This window comes from Engystomops pustulosus, chromosome 2, assembly GCF_040894005.1.
Source record: "Engystomops pustulosus chromosome 2, aEngPut4.maternal, whole genome shotgun sequence".
NCBI classification, from domain to species: Eukaryota; Metazoa; Chordata; class Amphibia; order Anura; family Leptodactylidae; genus Engystomops; species Engystomops pustulosus.
Genome location: NC_092412.1, coordinates 221,672,929 through 221,690,230, shown reverse-complemented (window position 1 = coordinate 221,690,230; position 17,302 = coordinate 221,672,929). Strand labels below are relative to the sequence as shown.

Below are 17,302 nucleotides of genomic sequence, written 5' to 3'. Positions count from 1 at the left end.
TAGGGGATATTAGGCCCAGATAGATAAGCACATGGTCCACAGTCTCTTTGAACAGTTTATTCTCAGCAGTATGAACACTTCAGTCAGCAATTACAGTAATAATAATAATCCAAGACAAGTTCTAGGGGCAGTGACTTCAGTACCTGATGTATGAGGCTGAGGTGTCTCTGTGCTCCAGTGTCCTCCCTCTGCACATGTCTCTGGATCCTCTGTAGCTTCTGCAGTTACATATATTCATTCTCTGTGTCCTGTACAGAAATATCTTGTGCTTCCAGCTCTTTCTTATGTGCAATTAATGTGCAATTTCTTCCCAGCTTTACTGAGGTGTCTTCTTGCTGCTACAGGTTGCTGCACTACAACCCAGACACAGGACCTGCTCTGCACTCCAACAACTCAGACACTAGGCCTGGTCTGCCCTGGTCTCTGCAAAATGTAACAATATTGTGTGATGTCACTACAGCAGCTTTGTTTTGTTAACTCTATAGTTGCTGTGTAGTAGTGTGATACACAGGTGTATGTGCACAGTTTAGCTGTGTTTGTGAGGCAGAGATCTAGAGATGATGATACCCCTGTTTTCACTGGGTTACATTTGTACGCAGTTTATGTATGGTCCAGTCTTCATAGGTTGTATGTGGCACAGTCTTTGCCGCCATCTTAGTCTTCCTGTAAACCAGTGCCATGAAAAAATGTACCCCATGTCCCCAGGTGCTTCCAGAACAAATTTCACAATGGGAACAGCATCCATCTGCCATTCATAAATGGCACTATTAAAGCAATGTAACTACATAGAACCCAACTATTTCACCCCAGTGGCACAATACAAAACCAGGAATCTAATTAATAGGGAAATATTTGGAGTTAGCATTGGTTTATATCTGTTGTTTTACAGGTCTGTGGCAAGAAGGGAAACACTGTCTCAACAGTTTACGAAAGCCCCTTCAATCAGCTAATCAATGATGGTGGTGGTTGTACAGTGCTGGTACAGGGAGTTGGATCCCAATTATTTCATACTGCAGACCATTGGGGTGCATAGTTTATCAATATTATAGACCTGAAAAATACCTTAAAGTATAATTTGCAACTATTACGACTTTAAAGGAAATTTACCATCAAAAGCAAACATGATAAGCCAGGGACACTTACTCATCGATCCAGCAACTGTGACTGGTAATCTTCTTATATTTGTTATTTATTGTCCACTTCCTTCTACAATCAAATATTGCAATTATTCTAATGAACCTAAGGGGCTACCCTAGCCCCTCTGTTATCTGCCTTTATAGGCTGTTACATTGTCTTACCCTCCCCCTGCTTCCTCAGACTTATTAGTATAATTTTAAACGTTGAATTTAGGGAGGAGGCCACGGATAACAACTATAAGAAGATTACCACAGTCACAGTGCCTGATCCATGAGTAAGTGTCCCTGGTTTATTACGATTGATTTTAATGATAGATAAAGGGGTTGTACACTTTCAGCAAATAATTGATATTGTTTGTGTAATTAAATGTTATACAATTTTCCAATATACTTTCTGTATTAATTCCTTACGGTTTTCAAGATCTCTGCTTGCTGTCATTCTATTGAACACCTCTTTGTTTACTTCCTATGGATGAAAATCAATCCTTGGTCATGTGATGTCACACAGGTGCACGGCTCGTTATATCACACGGCTCTGATTACTCCCTGATATATATATATATATAACGAGTCGTGCACCTGTGTGACATCACATGACCAGGGACAGATCTCTATCCCTCGGAAATAAACATAGAAGCTTTCTAAAAAAGGACAGCAAGCAGAGATCTAGAAAAAAGGAATTGATACAGAAAGTATATTGGAAAATTGTACAACTTTTTCTTACACCACCCATATCAATTATTTGCCGAAAGTGGACAACCCCTTTCCGTTTTAAACTCATCTGAAAGATGAAAGTTCCAAAACAAGTTGTCTGAGACAAAGATCCTGCATTTTGTATATAGTGGTAAAACATTTACATCAAATTACAAAATGTAACAACATGTTACTAAGTATAATACTACAAAGCTGAGTAGTCAGGTTCCCCCTGGTGATCCCCCAAAAGCTACACACTATTATTTCAGTAGACTCAAAGCTAATGATAATAAGAAGTACATCACACAGAATAGACTGGGAGACACATTTATTTAGAATTTAGCTTCAAATAATTGGCTCTTGCTGGGCTACAGGCCGCCTGCACATTTAGGAACAATGAAGAATAAAAATTTGTGGACCTGTGATTTATATTTTCAGCCTTTACCTGTGTCACATCTTTTTTTGGTGAATCACTCCATCCCAGTACAAATCCCTAAAAGCAGTCAGGCTGTCACATGGCTAGGAATGCTGAGCTAAACTAGCGCTGTACACCCTCATATTGTATTGCTCTATTTGATATTATATATTGCATCGTTGTCTCTGGCACAGGATTAATCTTCGTTATGTTTTATTTAGATGCAGAAAATATTTTGAGCAATCATGTTATTCGAAATTTTGCTAAAGAAGCCAAGAAGCTGGTGGACGCAGCATACCTCCAGACTAGAACAGAGTAAGAATAATTCATCATACAAAGAACAAATAGTAATAGATTTAAAGTAACCTCCACCCATAAAACAAAACTTGACTGTACATTAGTTATTAAAGAGGACCTGTCACCCAGAAATACAGCACTAGGAGCTGCTTACTAAAGTCAGCAGCTCCTAGTGCCAAAACAAACGCAACAGTGTTACAATGATAGCGTTATAGGAAACCTCTGATAACGCTATATAACACAGTTGCGCTGTACATTACAAACAACGGACCGCTTTCAAAGTGGTCTGGTGCATTCATGAGGGGGGCAGTTCGAGGCGCTGTCTCTTCCGCGGACCACCCTGCTTGCTCCATAGCTCGGCGGTGACTGCCACACGTCATGCGGCGGTCACCTCCCCTAATTCCACAGCTGCGGAGTACAATAGAAATGCTGTACCGCTTTCGAAGCGGTCCGGCGTTTCTATTGTACTCCGCAGCTGTGTTAGATAGCGTTATCGGAGGTTTCCAATAACGCTATCATTGTAACACTGCTGCATTTGTTGTAGCACTAGGAGCTGCTTGCTTTAGTGACAAATTTCTGGGTGACAGGTCCTCTTTAATTGTTAAAAAAAAAAAACATAGTTTGACATAAGCCACTGGATGGCATTTCTCAATATCCATATGGCAAAGCATTAATCCCATGTTAAACCATGGGAGAACATTTAGGGTTATCTAAGACCATTCCTGATTTAATCTTATAAAGGCTGGATTTGCTCTTTTTCTAACTTCTTATGCCCTGTTTTTTACAAAAAAAAACCCTTTTAAAATCATGTTAATGAGCCTTATTTCTTAAAAATAAAGGCATAATAAGCTTAAAGAAGAGCAGATCCTGCCACAGAGGGCACACACCAGTAGGTCAGTGTGCTTGGTTTACAATCCTTCATCCTGGTGGTAGATGTCCTTTAAAAGTGATTAATTATATTTGAATTCCAATAATTTAGTAACCGATATAATTTTAGTTTAAAGACACGAATGAAAAGGGAAACGGCAAGATTTCAAGATATTTTGGCATTCTTCAAGCAACCTGTAGGAACAACCAGAAATGCTATCCGATCAGCAGATTACTTGGATGTGACTCTACAGCTCATAACTGAGAACTTGCAAATGATCCATCCTGGTCCATTCAATGTCTCAGGTATTATATATGGTATAGACTACAGGGGGATGGGCATGTGCAGTTATGTGAAGCAACATGAGCAATCATTGGGACCTCAAAGAGGGACCTAACAAAGTAGTGGGATGTAGCCAGTATTCTCAGATCATTGGATTTATCTCAATGATCAGACACACATCCCCTATCCTGTGGGGCAACCTAAGTGATCATCCGTGAGACATCCCCTTCACAGAATATGTCCAAAATTGAAAGCATTGCACCAGTGCATCTAAAAGACAAACAGAAACTTTACCATTAGATTTGAGGAGATCTCATCACATGTATGATAGCAAAAGGCAAGAGACATTTAAAACTTAGAAACACAAAGGGGCTCATTTATCTTTGGATTTTCTCTTATATTTGAGACTTTTTTGACACGTTTGTATTTTTGCATCTACATTTGCAACTTTTCCATTCTCCTAGCAAAGTTAGCTGAGCAATAAACTTTGTCTTGCACCTGATATATCTTTAAATTCCAAAAATGGATGTATGGAAAAGTCACAATTTTGGTGCAAATCGTGGTCAAAAAACCAAATAAACTCCAGTCCTGATGAGAAGTTGTAAAAACTTTAGAAGGCGAAGCATAAGATTATGCAACTTTTTAATAAAAAGTCATAACAACCTCAAGACTTATTCATCAACCTCTAAGATAAATGAAACCGGTCCAAAACCCAGAAAAAGCCAAGAAAGATATACACAAATGCTTTAACTAAAGATAAATGACCCCAAAGACTTTGTTGGCTCTAACCATAGTGATGAATCTGTCAACATAGGAGAAATTGTCACAAACTATTTTAATGATTACTCAAAGTTTTCGTTTAGTTAGCATCCATTGGTTATCAAAACGTTTCAAAGTCTGACATATCTTAAAATTACAATATAATGACAACACAGTACTCAAAGCTTTGTACTTTTTACCTAGCCGATGAAAAAGATGAGCCGTGAAGCACGGAGTTTAAAATTACTGGAAAAATGCAAAAGCAGAAGACATTTTTGAAATATGAAGAACACATTTGCTTCTTTACAACTATACAGTACCTGCATTTTTTCCAATTGTATTTTTTTGAGTGATTAAAACTGTGACTGAAATGCGCCGTGTGCACCCCATCTACAACATCCCCCTATTCATTGAGGGACACAATAAGAAATTATTAATGTGTCAATTTATTCCATAGATGTACTAACAAATGAACAAAAGGAAATTATAATGCAGCTGACTGGATGTGCTTATCAGTACCTGCCAAAAGTGTGTGACCCATCGCCCTACCGTAGTATCACAGGAGAGTGTAATAACAGGTATGAAACGCCATCCATCTTTACAACCAGATTACTGTATAAGCATGAGATCCAATAGCAATATTTGGTTTACTATTTGTTAATGTGAAAATGTAGACCAGACAACATTTTCTTACATTGGTCTGTTAAAGGTGTTTTCCCACAGGATAGGGCCTAACATGCTTATCGATGGGGTCTCAGTGATAAGACCCCCACAGATCATGAAAACGAGGAGACCAATAGGGTCCTAGGTACCTCAGTTGGACTCCTCGTCGCTCCGGGAGAGTAAAGGAGCAGACGGCCACACATGACTGTTCTGCTACATACATCTCAATGGAGCCGGTAGAAATTGCAAAGCTCCCTACTCGGCGAACTCCGTCAGCTCCATAGAGAACACGAATAAACGGGTGACAAATTCCTTTTAAAACTTTTCTTGTTTTTACATGCTTAAAAATAGGGCCCAACAATCTGAGGTCTAATAATGTGGGTGTCCTTGTATAAAGCAGAGGAGCCTTTAGATCTCTTGAGACATCATGGTCCAGTAGGAACTGCTACCCCTCCACCATCTATAGATAAAATCTACTTATATATATATATATATATATATTCAGATATTATATGTTTTACCCTCAGAATGGGTTAAAGACCTAAGACATAAGGGAAGAAATACCCCCCTCTATGATCCCCATAGTTCAACTCTTGGGTCTCTTGCTCTACTTTCCCAATAGATGGGAAACAACCTGCCTGATCCAGTAATTGGCTAAACTGTGATTCCCATTTCAGAAAATAAGTTATTATGGGGGAGATTTATCAGAAGTGTCTGAGAGCAAAACTCTTCTAGTTGCCCATGGTAACCAATCAGAGCTCAGTTAACTTTTTGCCACATCTGTTTGTAAAACTAAAGCTGAGCAATGATTGATTTCCGTGGTCAACTAAAACAGCTCTACTCACAGACACTTCTGATTAATCTCCCTCATCATTTGTATTATAAAAAGTTATAATTTCTGTATCAATTGCTCATGGTTTCTAGATCTCTGCTTGCTGTCAATCTACACAAAGCTTTTACGTTTACTACCAATGGGCAGAAAACTGACCCTGGTGACACAGGTTATTATAGCTCATTATAACACACAGCTCCGATTACTCTGTGTGACTATGGTCACACTGGATGTTTGGTCCACTGGATGTAAAGATATAAGTTTTCTATAGACTGACATCAAGCAGAGATCCAGAAAACTATGAGGAATTGGAAACCTATATAACTTTTTATCCTGAAACATTAACAATAACTTTCTGAAATGGGAATAGCCCTTGAAGGCATATAACTGTGTTTGATGATGTAACTCCAGCACTGCCAGTAGGGACCAAGACTCTTCAGTGGAATGTGTGGAGCAAGAAATCTTTTTTGTATCTTTCTATGCTATTGTATGCCTATTTTAAATCCAACCCCTTGTTACTTGTTATCGTAATTTATTTTTGATAGAAAGAAACCCTTTCTTGGTGCATCCAACACTGGTTACAAACGTCTTCTCACACCTGAATATGAGGATGGGATATCGCTGCCGCGAGGCTGGACATCTAGCCGCACCATCAATGGATTTACTCTACCACTGGTAAAATAAATTATAACTAGGGTATTACTACTACTACTACTACAGTGGCAGGATAATTCGTGTTCTAATGTACGTTTACACCACGATTTGAACAATCCCATACGTTCTATACTTTGTACTACACTATAGTAATGATTTTCATAGATTCCAGCACATTGGGGCACATTTACTACAGGTCCGCACACCGCATTTCCGTCGGCTTTCTCGACTATTTCCGTGACGCATTTAACAGGAGTTTTTGTGGAACGCGATCAGATTTTGGCACAACCGCGTCGACTTTCATGCCACACAAATCGGGGGTTGTGGCCGTCGGACAACCCGACTGATTAGGACTAAGGGTGGGATTTAAAATTCAAATTCTGTCGCAAGACAATGCACTCACATACACTGGAAAGAAGAAGGTGAATTCCGGCGGACCTCATCGGGGAAGCAACACATGCAGGATCTCGGGCGCACAATCTTAGTGAATTGTGCTGGACTTCATCCTCCTCGGACAATGAACCTCGGGGATCGCGACGGGAACGGGGTAAGTAAATGTACCCCATTATATTTTAAAGGGAACTTGTCATCTGGCTCCCCAATAGAAAAGTGTTTTATAATAAAACTGGCTTTTTCCAATAATAAGAAATGTTATATCAAAGTTTAGCTTTCTCTGCAGAGCAGTGTCCGGTGTCCCATGGGAGTGGCCAGTGAGAAGTGGTTCTCCTCTACCCTTGGGAAACCGCTCCGCCATGCGTCTATTTCACATAAGAGGGATAAAATTTGAAATGGACACATGACAGGTTTCAGAGGTTAATCTTTTTATTGGAAAAATCCAGTTTTATTATAAAAACACTTTTGCAATGTGCACACTATTTTCTATGGGGACATGGGTGAGCCAGAAAAAGGGACTCCTGATGACAGGTTCCTTTTAAACATTACACAATAATTTACATAGATCATGGACTATACAGTCTTACATATTTACCTCATGAACTCACAATTAAAGGGGGGGTTACAATATAATAAAAAGGGGGCTTTTCCTTTAGTTTTTATATAACAGAAAAAAGTGACGGATTCCTATGACATACCATCAAACTACATATTCCTCAACAGGCTCGTGCTGTATCAAATGAAATTGTAAAATTCCCCACCGACTCGATGACCTTGGATGAAAGTAGATCGCTCATGTTCATGCAGTGGGGTCAGTGGCTGGATCACGATACTGACCTCTCCCCGGAGACCCCTGTAAGATCAACATTCTTTCAAGGACTGGATTGTGAGCAGAGCTGCGTCAAGGCACATCCTTGTTTCCCATTACAGGTTCGAGATTTTAGTGACAAATGAATGGCCTGGTTATTATAAAAATTTACATCCAAAATCAAAAAAATGGTCACATGTAATTTAACTTAAGCTTTGAATTGTAAAATTTAGGATTTATATTAGACAGATACATTCTTGCTATTCAGTTGTGATTGACACAGAAAATACAGCTACTACATAGTGGTTTCAGTTTTGAATGAGATGGATAGCACAGATAAGTACAACTTAACAGTATAACCTAGCTAAGATTTGTTCCCTTAGGCCACTTTTGTAAAGGTTAGGAGAAATACCCAGATGATACCAGTGTTGGACTAGGGTTCCTTGGGCCCACCAAAAAAAATTATTAAAGGGGCCCATACTCCATTAATTCTTAGGAAATACTAGTAGCCTTCAATTTGGGTTGTCTACTTCTGTATCTAGGAGGTACAGCATTGGCTTAGAGCTTTAACCCACCAAAGAATACTCTGGTATTCTGGTGGGCTAGTAAAACTTCTATTTTCTTTCAATCCATTTCTGGTTTTGGCCTATAAACTGGCCATGTGGCCTTAGTCTAAGAGGCTTAGTCTAAGAGGCTAGTTTAAATACAAAATCTCTTTGGTGTGACAGAAAGATCTCAATATTGCGTCTTGAAATTATATCTAATGTTTGCCATGGGAGCAACAAGAAACTTACGTTAATTAATATTAATAGTAATATTCTGTATTTTATGAGTGGAAAGTGCCTTCTTCCATATTTGCTTGGCTTCTCTCATGGCCCATCCCTTCCCGATCAAATCACTTTTTCTCTGAAATCTCTGGTAACTTTTGTCTTGCTATCAAGATGGACATAATCTCATTGAGGTGTCAGTCTGTATAGAAAGCTACAGAAGGGGGAGGAGTAAGCCAGAGTCACAGCTGGTAGGTGTGTGAGTCTTGAAACTGATAACCCTGAATAGCCTCTGTACATTTTAGATCCCATTCATGGATAACAGGTATGTCAGTGGCTCTGAATGTATCCCGATGGTTCGCTCCGCCCCAGTGTGCAATTTGGTGTCTCCAGTTCGCGAACAAATCAATGCTTTGACTTCCTATGTTGATGGAAGCCAAGTCTATGGCAGTGACATCAAAGTAGCCACCATGCTTCGAAACAACACAAACCAACTGGGTCTACTGGCTATTAACCAGCAATTCACAGACAATGGTTTTCCTTTCCTGCCTTTTAATGGAAATCCAGATGACCGATGTGAAAGGACAAACCAGCCATTAGGAGTTCCTTGCTTTCTAGCAGGTGAGTCTGAGCAAGGTCATTTAATGTACTTTATAAAATTTAATGGGTAACCAATGGGGATATTACACCAATATTAGTGGCTGCTGCTAGAGCTTCCTGTTTACCAGCTATTGCCAGGCAACACATGGGCCTTTTGTTATTTTAGGCTTCAAAATGTAGCCTGGGAATTAACAGTAAATCCATTTATCACTTGTAAGACCAGTTCTTTAGTTCCCGTAAAGGTATGAAAAGGGACTATGTGGGTTCTTGCCACCATACAAGAGTTTTTATAGAGAGCTTCACAAATATTATCTATCATTGCATGTTTTTCTATTTATTTTAGGGATAAATTGTGTAAAATGCAACCCCAATGCTTTGTGTCCTTTGAAAGAAAACCTACCAGAAATGGATGTGATGGTAGATTCCTCCTGCCTGCCCCTGCCCTAATCTGTAATGTAATAATCCTGGAACCTAACCTAACTTGTTAAAAACTTTAGTTAAGTAATATGTAAAGTAACTGCAGAGGCTACTGGGGCGTGTACTAGCCTGTCCGGGGACTGGGTGCTAAGGCTTCTCCAAGCCCCAGTAGCCTCTGCACATTATTTACTAATATAAAGTTTTTCAACAAGTTAGGTAAGGATAAATTCCAGGATAATTAAATTAAAGAGATTAGGGGAGATTAGGGCAGAGGCAGGAGTAAACTACCATCTACTGATAGTTGATTCCTCATGGTAGGTTTCATTTAAAGACATAGATTCTGAAGTATTTCAACTTTTCTCATTCCCACTCCCAATTAAACAGTATCTTTCCCAGCCCAAAACCATCCATCTGGTAGAAAGCCGAGTTTGCATATTCCCAGTACCAAATATGTTAACTACTGCTCTGAACTTTCAGATAGGTGGGTAGGAAACTTCTCCCCACCCAGGTGACAGTAGGAAATTAATGTCATTGAACTTTGTGGGCTGTGCCAGATTCATTGCAGTGGCTTCTATCGTAGGATGTAAAGAGTTGGAGTCGGTGGAGTTGGTAAAAGTTCCTCTTTAAATCTTTCATACATATTGATTAAACTTTTGGAGTAACTTTATTGTTAACTGTTATTCAGCCATTTATGAGTGCATAATTTTGGGTCCAGGTCACTAATGGTTTATATTTATTTCAGGGGATGTTCGAGTTAGTGAACAACCGGGTCTGATAGTGTTCCATACTCTCTTCTTGCGAGAACACAATCGTATTGCTACAGAGCTTCATAAGCTTAACCCAACTTGGACTGGAGAAATAATATATCAAGAAACCCGCAAGATAATAGGAAGCATCCTGCAGGTACAATATATCAGACTGCTGGATACAAGCAATAATAATGCTGCTGTTGTATGCTCATGTTTCACTAGGATCTATAGACCATCCAGGACCACTCCTACCCTAATCCTACTGTAGTGCCACTACTATTTATATTTGTGTTCACTATAAGTATATTATACGTATATTTGTGAATATATATTGTTTTTGGTTGACAGAAAATAACATACAAAGACTGGCTACCATTGCTGTTGGGCCAAGAGATGCCAAATGTTCTTCCAAATTATGGATCCTACAATGAGGATGAGGACCCATCAGTATCAAACATTTTCACCATTGCTTTCAGAATGGGTCATACCCTCATACAGCCATTTATTTACAGATTAGCAGAGGGTTACCTCCCCTATAACCCGGAGCCAGTTGTTCCTCTCCACAAGACCTTTTTCACAACATGGAAGGTGGTGAGACAAGGTAAGTTATTCTAAGCTTGTTCCTCATTATACACACTGTCATGTATTTGTAATACAGTAGATGTTGCTTGTGTATTTGTGTTAAAGCAATGAGCATCCAGCCTTGGTTATTTCTATTAAACCCTTCATGTAGGTGGAATCGATCCTCTACTCCGTGGTATGATAGCCAATAAGGCCAAACTAAACTGCCAGAATCAGATAATGGTTGATGACCTGATCATCGGTCTTGATTTAGCTGCTCTTAATATACAGAGAGGTCGTGAACATGGACTACCAGGTAAAGTAAGAACTTTTAATCAGAAGCGCAATATCCTTAGACAAAAAAGCTTGGAATATCGTTAAACTTGGTAGTCGTGGTTGGCGTTGTAAATTAAGTAGTTGTCATTTTCATATCACCACCACCCCAGGATCACAGAAGAACCTTTCGAACTTAAACCATGTCATAATCCTTCCTAGTGTACACACATTTGCTGTAACTAAATTTTCTCTTACAATAGCTTACAAAAAGGTAAATTTTAAAGGAAACCTAAAACATGGATGCAGTTTTTCTCATACAAGCACACTCATGTGTTGGTATGTGCTTCCTGAAGCAGGATTCGTTTTATTTTTTAATCTAATAGACTTTTGCAAAAACTGTCTTTTAAAATAAATGCAAATGAGCCTGAGGGACTACTGGTTATGCCACAGAAGCCCCTTTTTTCATAAAAACTAAGCTATTAATAGCAAAAAGCCGAAAGGATAATGTTTCAGGAGGCACACCCCAACATATAAGTGTGCTTGGTTTACAAGCACTGCCTCCATATGACAGATTTCCTTTAAAGGGTTTTTAGGGAATCCTGAAAAACCCACTGCTTTCTCCTGGTCTTCTGCATTCACAGCTTAAATGTGTTGTAGGACATCTGATATAATATAGTGGAAGATAGTGGAGGTCTGATGAGCCCACTGATTGGCTCACCTATGAGGAATCGAGAGACCAGCATGATGCTGGAACCAAGAGTAGAGTAAGCCCACTTTTGTCTTCCTTGGTTACTCCTTCATCTGCCTCCAGGAGGTTTCAAGGATTACTAGAAAACCGCTTTAAATTGTACCACTGTTGTTTCCTATATCTTCTGATGATGTCTGTGCCATAGGTGTCTATGGGGACCTATAATTTGCGGCCGGATGTCGGTCCCTCGAATGTCTGTGGAAGGGACCAAAATGGAAGTCCTGCTGACACCGCACATGCCTGTTCATTCCCAGCTTTTCTTTCTATGTCATGCAGTATGCCATTCTCAGGCAAGAAATCACCTACTTTACGTGCTAAATATTTTCTTTATTTCTCTAGGATACAATGCATGGAGAAGGTTCTGTGGTCTCTCTGCCCCACGAAATGTGGATGAATTGGCCACAGTCCTGGAAAACAGGAAACTTGCTGAAAGCCTAATAGAGTTATATGGGACCCCAGAAAATATTGATATCTGGGTTGGAGGAGTGTCAGAGCCCTTGGTTCCTGGAGGAAGAACTGGAAAGCTGTTTTCTTGTTTAATTGGAGGACAGTTCCGTAGAACTAGAGATGGTGATCGGTTTGTATCAATTTTAAGTAAAAGAACATACAATTGTTTCTATTTTACATAATTAAAAATAATGTAATCCCATAATAAAATGACTTTTATCACTGGTATACCTTTGGGTTGGATTACATAAAGGTTTTGGATATCTGTAAATCACAGTTTACAGATTACAGTTGGCCCAAAAAACGCTGAAGATGTTTGACTGTTGCATCTTTGTTTTTCTAGGTTTTTCTATGAAAATCCCTCCGTTTTGAGTGAAGCCCAAATAAGATCAATAGACAGAGTGACTCTGGCACACATTATTTGTGCTAATACCAACATAAAACAAGTCCCTCTAAATGTCTTTCTAGCCAATCAGTACCCTGGAGGCTTTACTGAATGCTCCAATTTACCTGTACTGGACCTACAGCCATGGAAAGCTGAAGTCACTAACAGTAAGTGCAAACCTATTGTGCTTATTTACTAAGAGTCCATGGATGCTCATTTGTCAGATTTTCCGCCGTTTTTGCACGGCTATGACAAGTATTTAACGGGGGTTTGAGTTACATGCGATCGGATGGTGGCACGGCTGCGTTGGCTTTCAGAAATCAGGTACAGGCCGTCGGACAATCTGACTGATTCGGACTGTGTACAGGATTTAACTTTCAAATTGCAAGATCATGAAAGTACATGCACCAGGAAGAAGAAGGTGAACTTCGGCGGACCTGAGCGGGGAAGCGACACATGCAGGATATCGGGTGCACGATTGTAGTTAATCGGTACACAGTGCATTATCACCGGACAATGCACTTTCTGTGAACTGCTCCGGATGGGTCAGTAAATGTGCCCCATTGTGATAAATACTTGAGGAAGGGAAATCAAGAGCGACAGATCAGAATTTTCCTCAACCGAACTAGAGGATTTACTTCAGATCTGTGGATGATTTTCAGAAATATTGACAAATCGGTTTTGTGTTGTGTTGATTTAAACTTACACTTACACATACATTACAAAATACCAGGGGGCGCCAGCACCAGGAAGCACATGGAGGTGCCATTACACCGTTATACCTCACATCATTGTACAGGCTGTCAGTCATGTATATAGGAGTATCTCATACACACACAGGCTGCAGGGGGTGCCAGCACCAGGAAGCACATGGAGGAGCCATTACACCATTATACCTCACATCATTACACAGGCTGTCAGTCAAGCACTGGGAGTGTGGCTGTGCCTCCCACTCATGAATAAGCCGGACAGCTTGAATATGATATGACTCATTGGACATTTCACAGGTAATTTGCATACAACTTTAGGACCTCATTGCTTAAGTTTACAGGCATGTAGAGGGACAATGAAGGGATAGAGGCAATGCTTTCTAATGAAAGTTTATGAAAATATATTTAGTTTACGGGGGTTAATTTGCCTGACGGGTTCTCTTTAAGAATGACAGCTCTCCAGAGATATAATATAGAAGGTAGTTCCCTCATGTCACTCATTTACTACTTAGGGAAAGATTAAATACCAGTGTGGTATAGACTAATAGCTAGTAATATTAGCTATTTGATATATATCTTTAACATGAGAAAAATAAGACTGTTGCTTTATCTTACAGAAAGCTGAATTCCAGCTCCATGTATTCAGCTATTGAGAAGAAGAGAAATCTGAATTTAAAATCTTCATTGACTTTTGGCTCTCTGCATATACAAATATGTTCTTTGCAGTATTTATTTCACTGTGTATAGTAAAAACTAAAAAATAAAGAGTCATTTTAAAAAATCACATTGACATCTGAAGTAATATGTACTTTTTATTCTTCTGGACACTTCCGCAAGCTTTGTAAAAAATCAGTACAAGAGAAAATAGAAGAAATTTTGTAATATCACAGAAAACGTCTTCATTCTCTACTTACCTGCCTCTTCTCTTCCCCATGCCTATTGCTTTCATCACTCTCAGTTCACCATCTTGAGAGATCAGTGATGAGACTTGGGGGATCAGGGTACAGGTGCCACCTATAGAAAGAGCAGGATTTTTGGGTGCTATGAAGAGGATACATTATAGCAGCTATTTTCTTACCACTCTTGAGCAGAACTAAGGGATAGTTGTTAATCAGATTTAGAGCTTAAAGAGGAGAAAGCTGATAATAAACCCTAGAAATAATAAATAAATAAATAAACCCTAGAAATAATAAATCCATAGAAATCAGTCGCTCAACTACAGGAGAAGCAGCCATAGCAGCTGCTATTGGGCCCCAATTGTCAGGGGGCCCCGGCAGCTGGCCTGACACTGAAGATTGGAGGATGTGCACCATTGTATACATATTATGCCGCACGTTGTACATATATGTGATGTATATAACAGTGCACATCTTCCACAGTACACGGAATGAATCAGCAGCTCAGATAAAAGATGTCAGGGGAGAGAGAGGAGACAGCAGATCGACAGGACACTGGATCTCTCACTGTGATTCCTGCCTTGCACTCCCCTCATGTGGTCAGCCGCTGCTGGGACAGATCTGTATATGTGTATAAATATCAGAGCATAAATGTGTGTGCATTAGTGTATAAATGTGTGTAGGAGTGTATACATTTGTGAGTATACCAATAGGTATATTTCTTAGGGGAAAGGTGGGCCCCATTCAGAAGTGTCCTATGGTGCCCTGCATCTCCTAGTTACACCATGATAGAATTAGTGTTGATAACCATGTACACATGACATCTTTTGTTTAAAGGGATTTTACCACAAATTCAAGTTAGGCCCTATCTCTATTCAAGTTAGGCCCATGTACCTCTGTTGGACCCCTTGTCGCTCAGGGAGATTAATGTGGATAGGGCCTAACTTGAATTTGTGGGAAAGAATTCTATTTGAATGCTTTATGGTTGCAGGCATGAGTGGCATAAGGTTTATGGAGATGTATGTGCCACCCAGGCACTGGATCCTTACTGTATAATGGACTATACTACACAGATTTTTTACACGCTGGACAGAAACTCCAGTTGAGGGGAATTGGACAGAAATTCCAGTTGATAAGTGTAATTAAATAGGTTAAAAGAAGCACAAGTTCTGCCTCTCAGACTGTATAACTATGGTACAGGGAATACGTAAAATGGAGAGAATAATCCCAGCTAACAGAGATTGCTCATATTATTGAGACTTTATGGGACAGGTCTGACATGGCCGAGAATGTGCCAAGCTCTAATAAGAGGTCAGATCAATACAATAAAAGAAATATAATACACCTATAATAGACCTTGGATGACTATCCAGCTCCCTTCTCTCTCCCCAGCAGATCACAAGTGTGTGAGAGGAGTCAGATAATGGCTATCAGTGCAGAAAGTCTAAAATAACAAAGAATAAATAGTTTTACACAGTAAGTATTTTCTGACCACTACATTTTCTTAATCTCTTACAAAAAGGATACTTACGGTAGTTCTAAAATATTATTGGAATACAGCTGTCAAACTCCCTCTAGTGCAGTGGCTCTCAACCTGTGGGTTGCGACCCCGGCAGGGGTCGAATGACCAAAACACAGGGGTCGCCTAAAGCCATCAGAGACTCGATTTTATTGCATTTTTTTGGCACAAATACAATATTCTTCTACATGGTTTGGGGTCACCGCAACATGAGATGAGGAACTGTATTGCGGGGCATTAGAAAGATTGAGAACCACTGCTCTAGTGGAAACCATAAAGCATGACAAATACAGATTATATATAATTTGGCACATTTGCTATGGGTCCTAACACCGCATTCTAGTCGAGTTTGCAGACTTTTTACCGTTTTGAGCTGAATTTCCCCGGGTTTTTGGCGCACGCGATCGGATTGTGGCGCATCGATGATGGACAACAGACAACCAGAATGATTCGGACAAACCGTGGAATTTAAAAACCAAATTGTGTCGCAAGATCAGCACTCACATACACCGGAAAGAAGGTGAACTCCAGCGGAACTGAGCGGGGGAAGCTACACATGCAGGAAATTGGATGCACGATCTTAGTGAATCGCGGCAGACCCCGAATCCTCGTTGGACATTCCGGATCGGTGCCGTCAACGGGACGGGTAAGTAAATGTGCCCCAATGTCTCACAAAAATGAATACACGCTTCACACATTTGGAAAAAAATTATTATATCTTTTCACAGAGCAATACTGAAGATATAACACTTCGATGTTATGTAAAGTAGTCAATATATGCAGCCTATGTGACAGTGGCAATTTTGGGTGTGCCCTCAAAAACCCACAACACAGTCATTAATGTCTGAACCACTGGCAACAAAAGTGAGTGCATCCCTAGGTTAAAATGGGCAAATTGTACCCAAAGTATCAATGTTTTGTGTGGCCACCATTATACTCCAGTTTTATCTCTTTTGGGCATGGTGTTCCCTAGATCTCTACTGTAATCCTCTTGTACTCCTACATGATGACATCCTGGAGATGGTGGATGATGGAGACTTTGTGCTCCTCCATATTCTGTTTGCGGATGCTCAATAGGGATTACGTCTGGAGACGAGCTTGGCCAGTCCTACACTTTTTACCTCTGTTTCTTTAGGTTGTTGTCTTGGAGCTTTGTTTCGGATTGTTTCATATTGCTTACTGCCCTGGTGCCCAGTTTCCTAAGGAAGTGGATTATGCTCTGTTTCAGTAAGTCACAGTACATGGCTCTGTCAAAGAGCTTTAGTTACCCACAGCAGGTAGCACCATGCAGCCCGAAACTTTGACATTCCCACCACCATGCTGGGCTGTTGGCAAGACACACTTGTCTCTCCTGTTCAGCAGCACATTCTTGACAACATCTTAACCAAATAAATGTATCTTTTTCTCATTAGACCACAGAACACTGC

The 17,302-nt window shown here is 39.9% G+C and overlaps 1 protein-coding gene across 1 annotated transcript; it reads left to right on the top strand.

The window, feature by feature from the left end:
* Window positions 1-1,407: 1,407 nt before the first annotated feature.
* On the top strand, window positions 1,408-14,225 carry LOC140117091 (myeloperoxidase-like). The gene is made up of 13 exons (XM_072133525.1): window positions 1,408-1,411; window positions 2,466-2,559; window positions 3,521-3,714; window positions 4,908-5,028; window positions 6,491-6,620; window positions 7,716-7,922; window positions 8,873-9,188; window positions 10,327-10,487; window positions 10,682-10,934; window positions 11,067-11,210; window positions 12,258-12,495; window positions 12,709-12,917; window positions 14,078-14,225. Exons 1-13 carry the CDS (start codon window positions 1,408-1,410, stop codon window positions 14,083-14,085), a joined length of 2,079 nt encoding a protein of 692 aa, XP_071989626.1. The 3' UTR covers window positions 14,086-14,225.
* The last annotated feature ends 3,077 nt before the right edge of the window (window positions 14,226-17,302 follow it).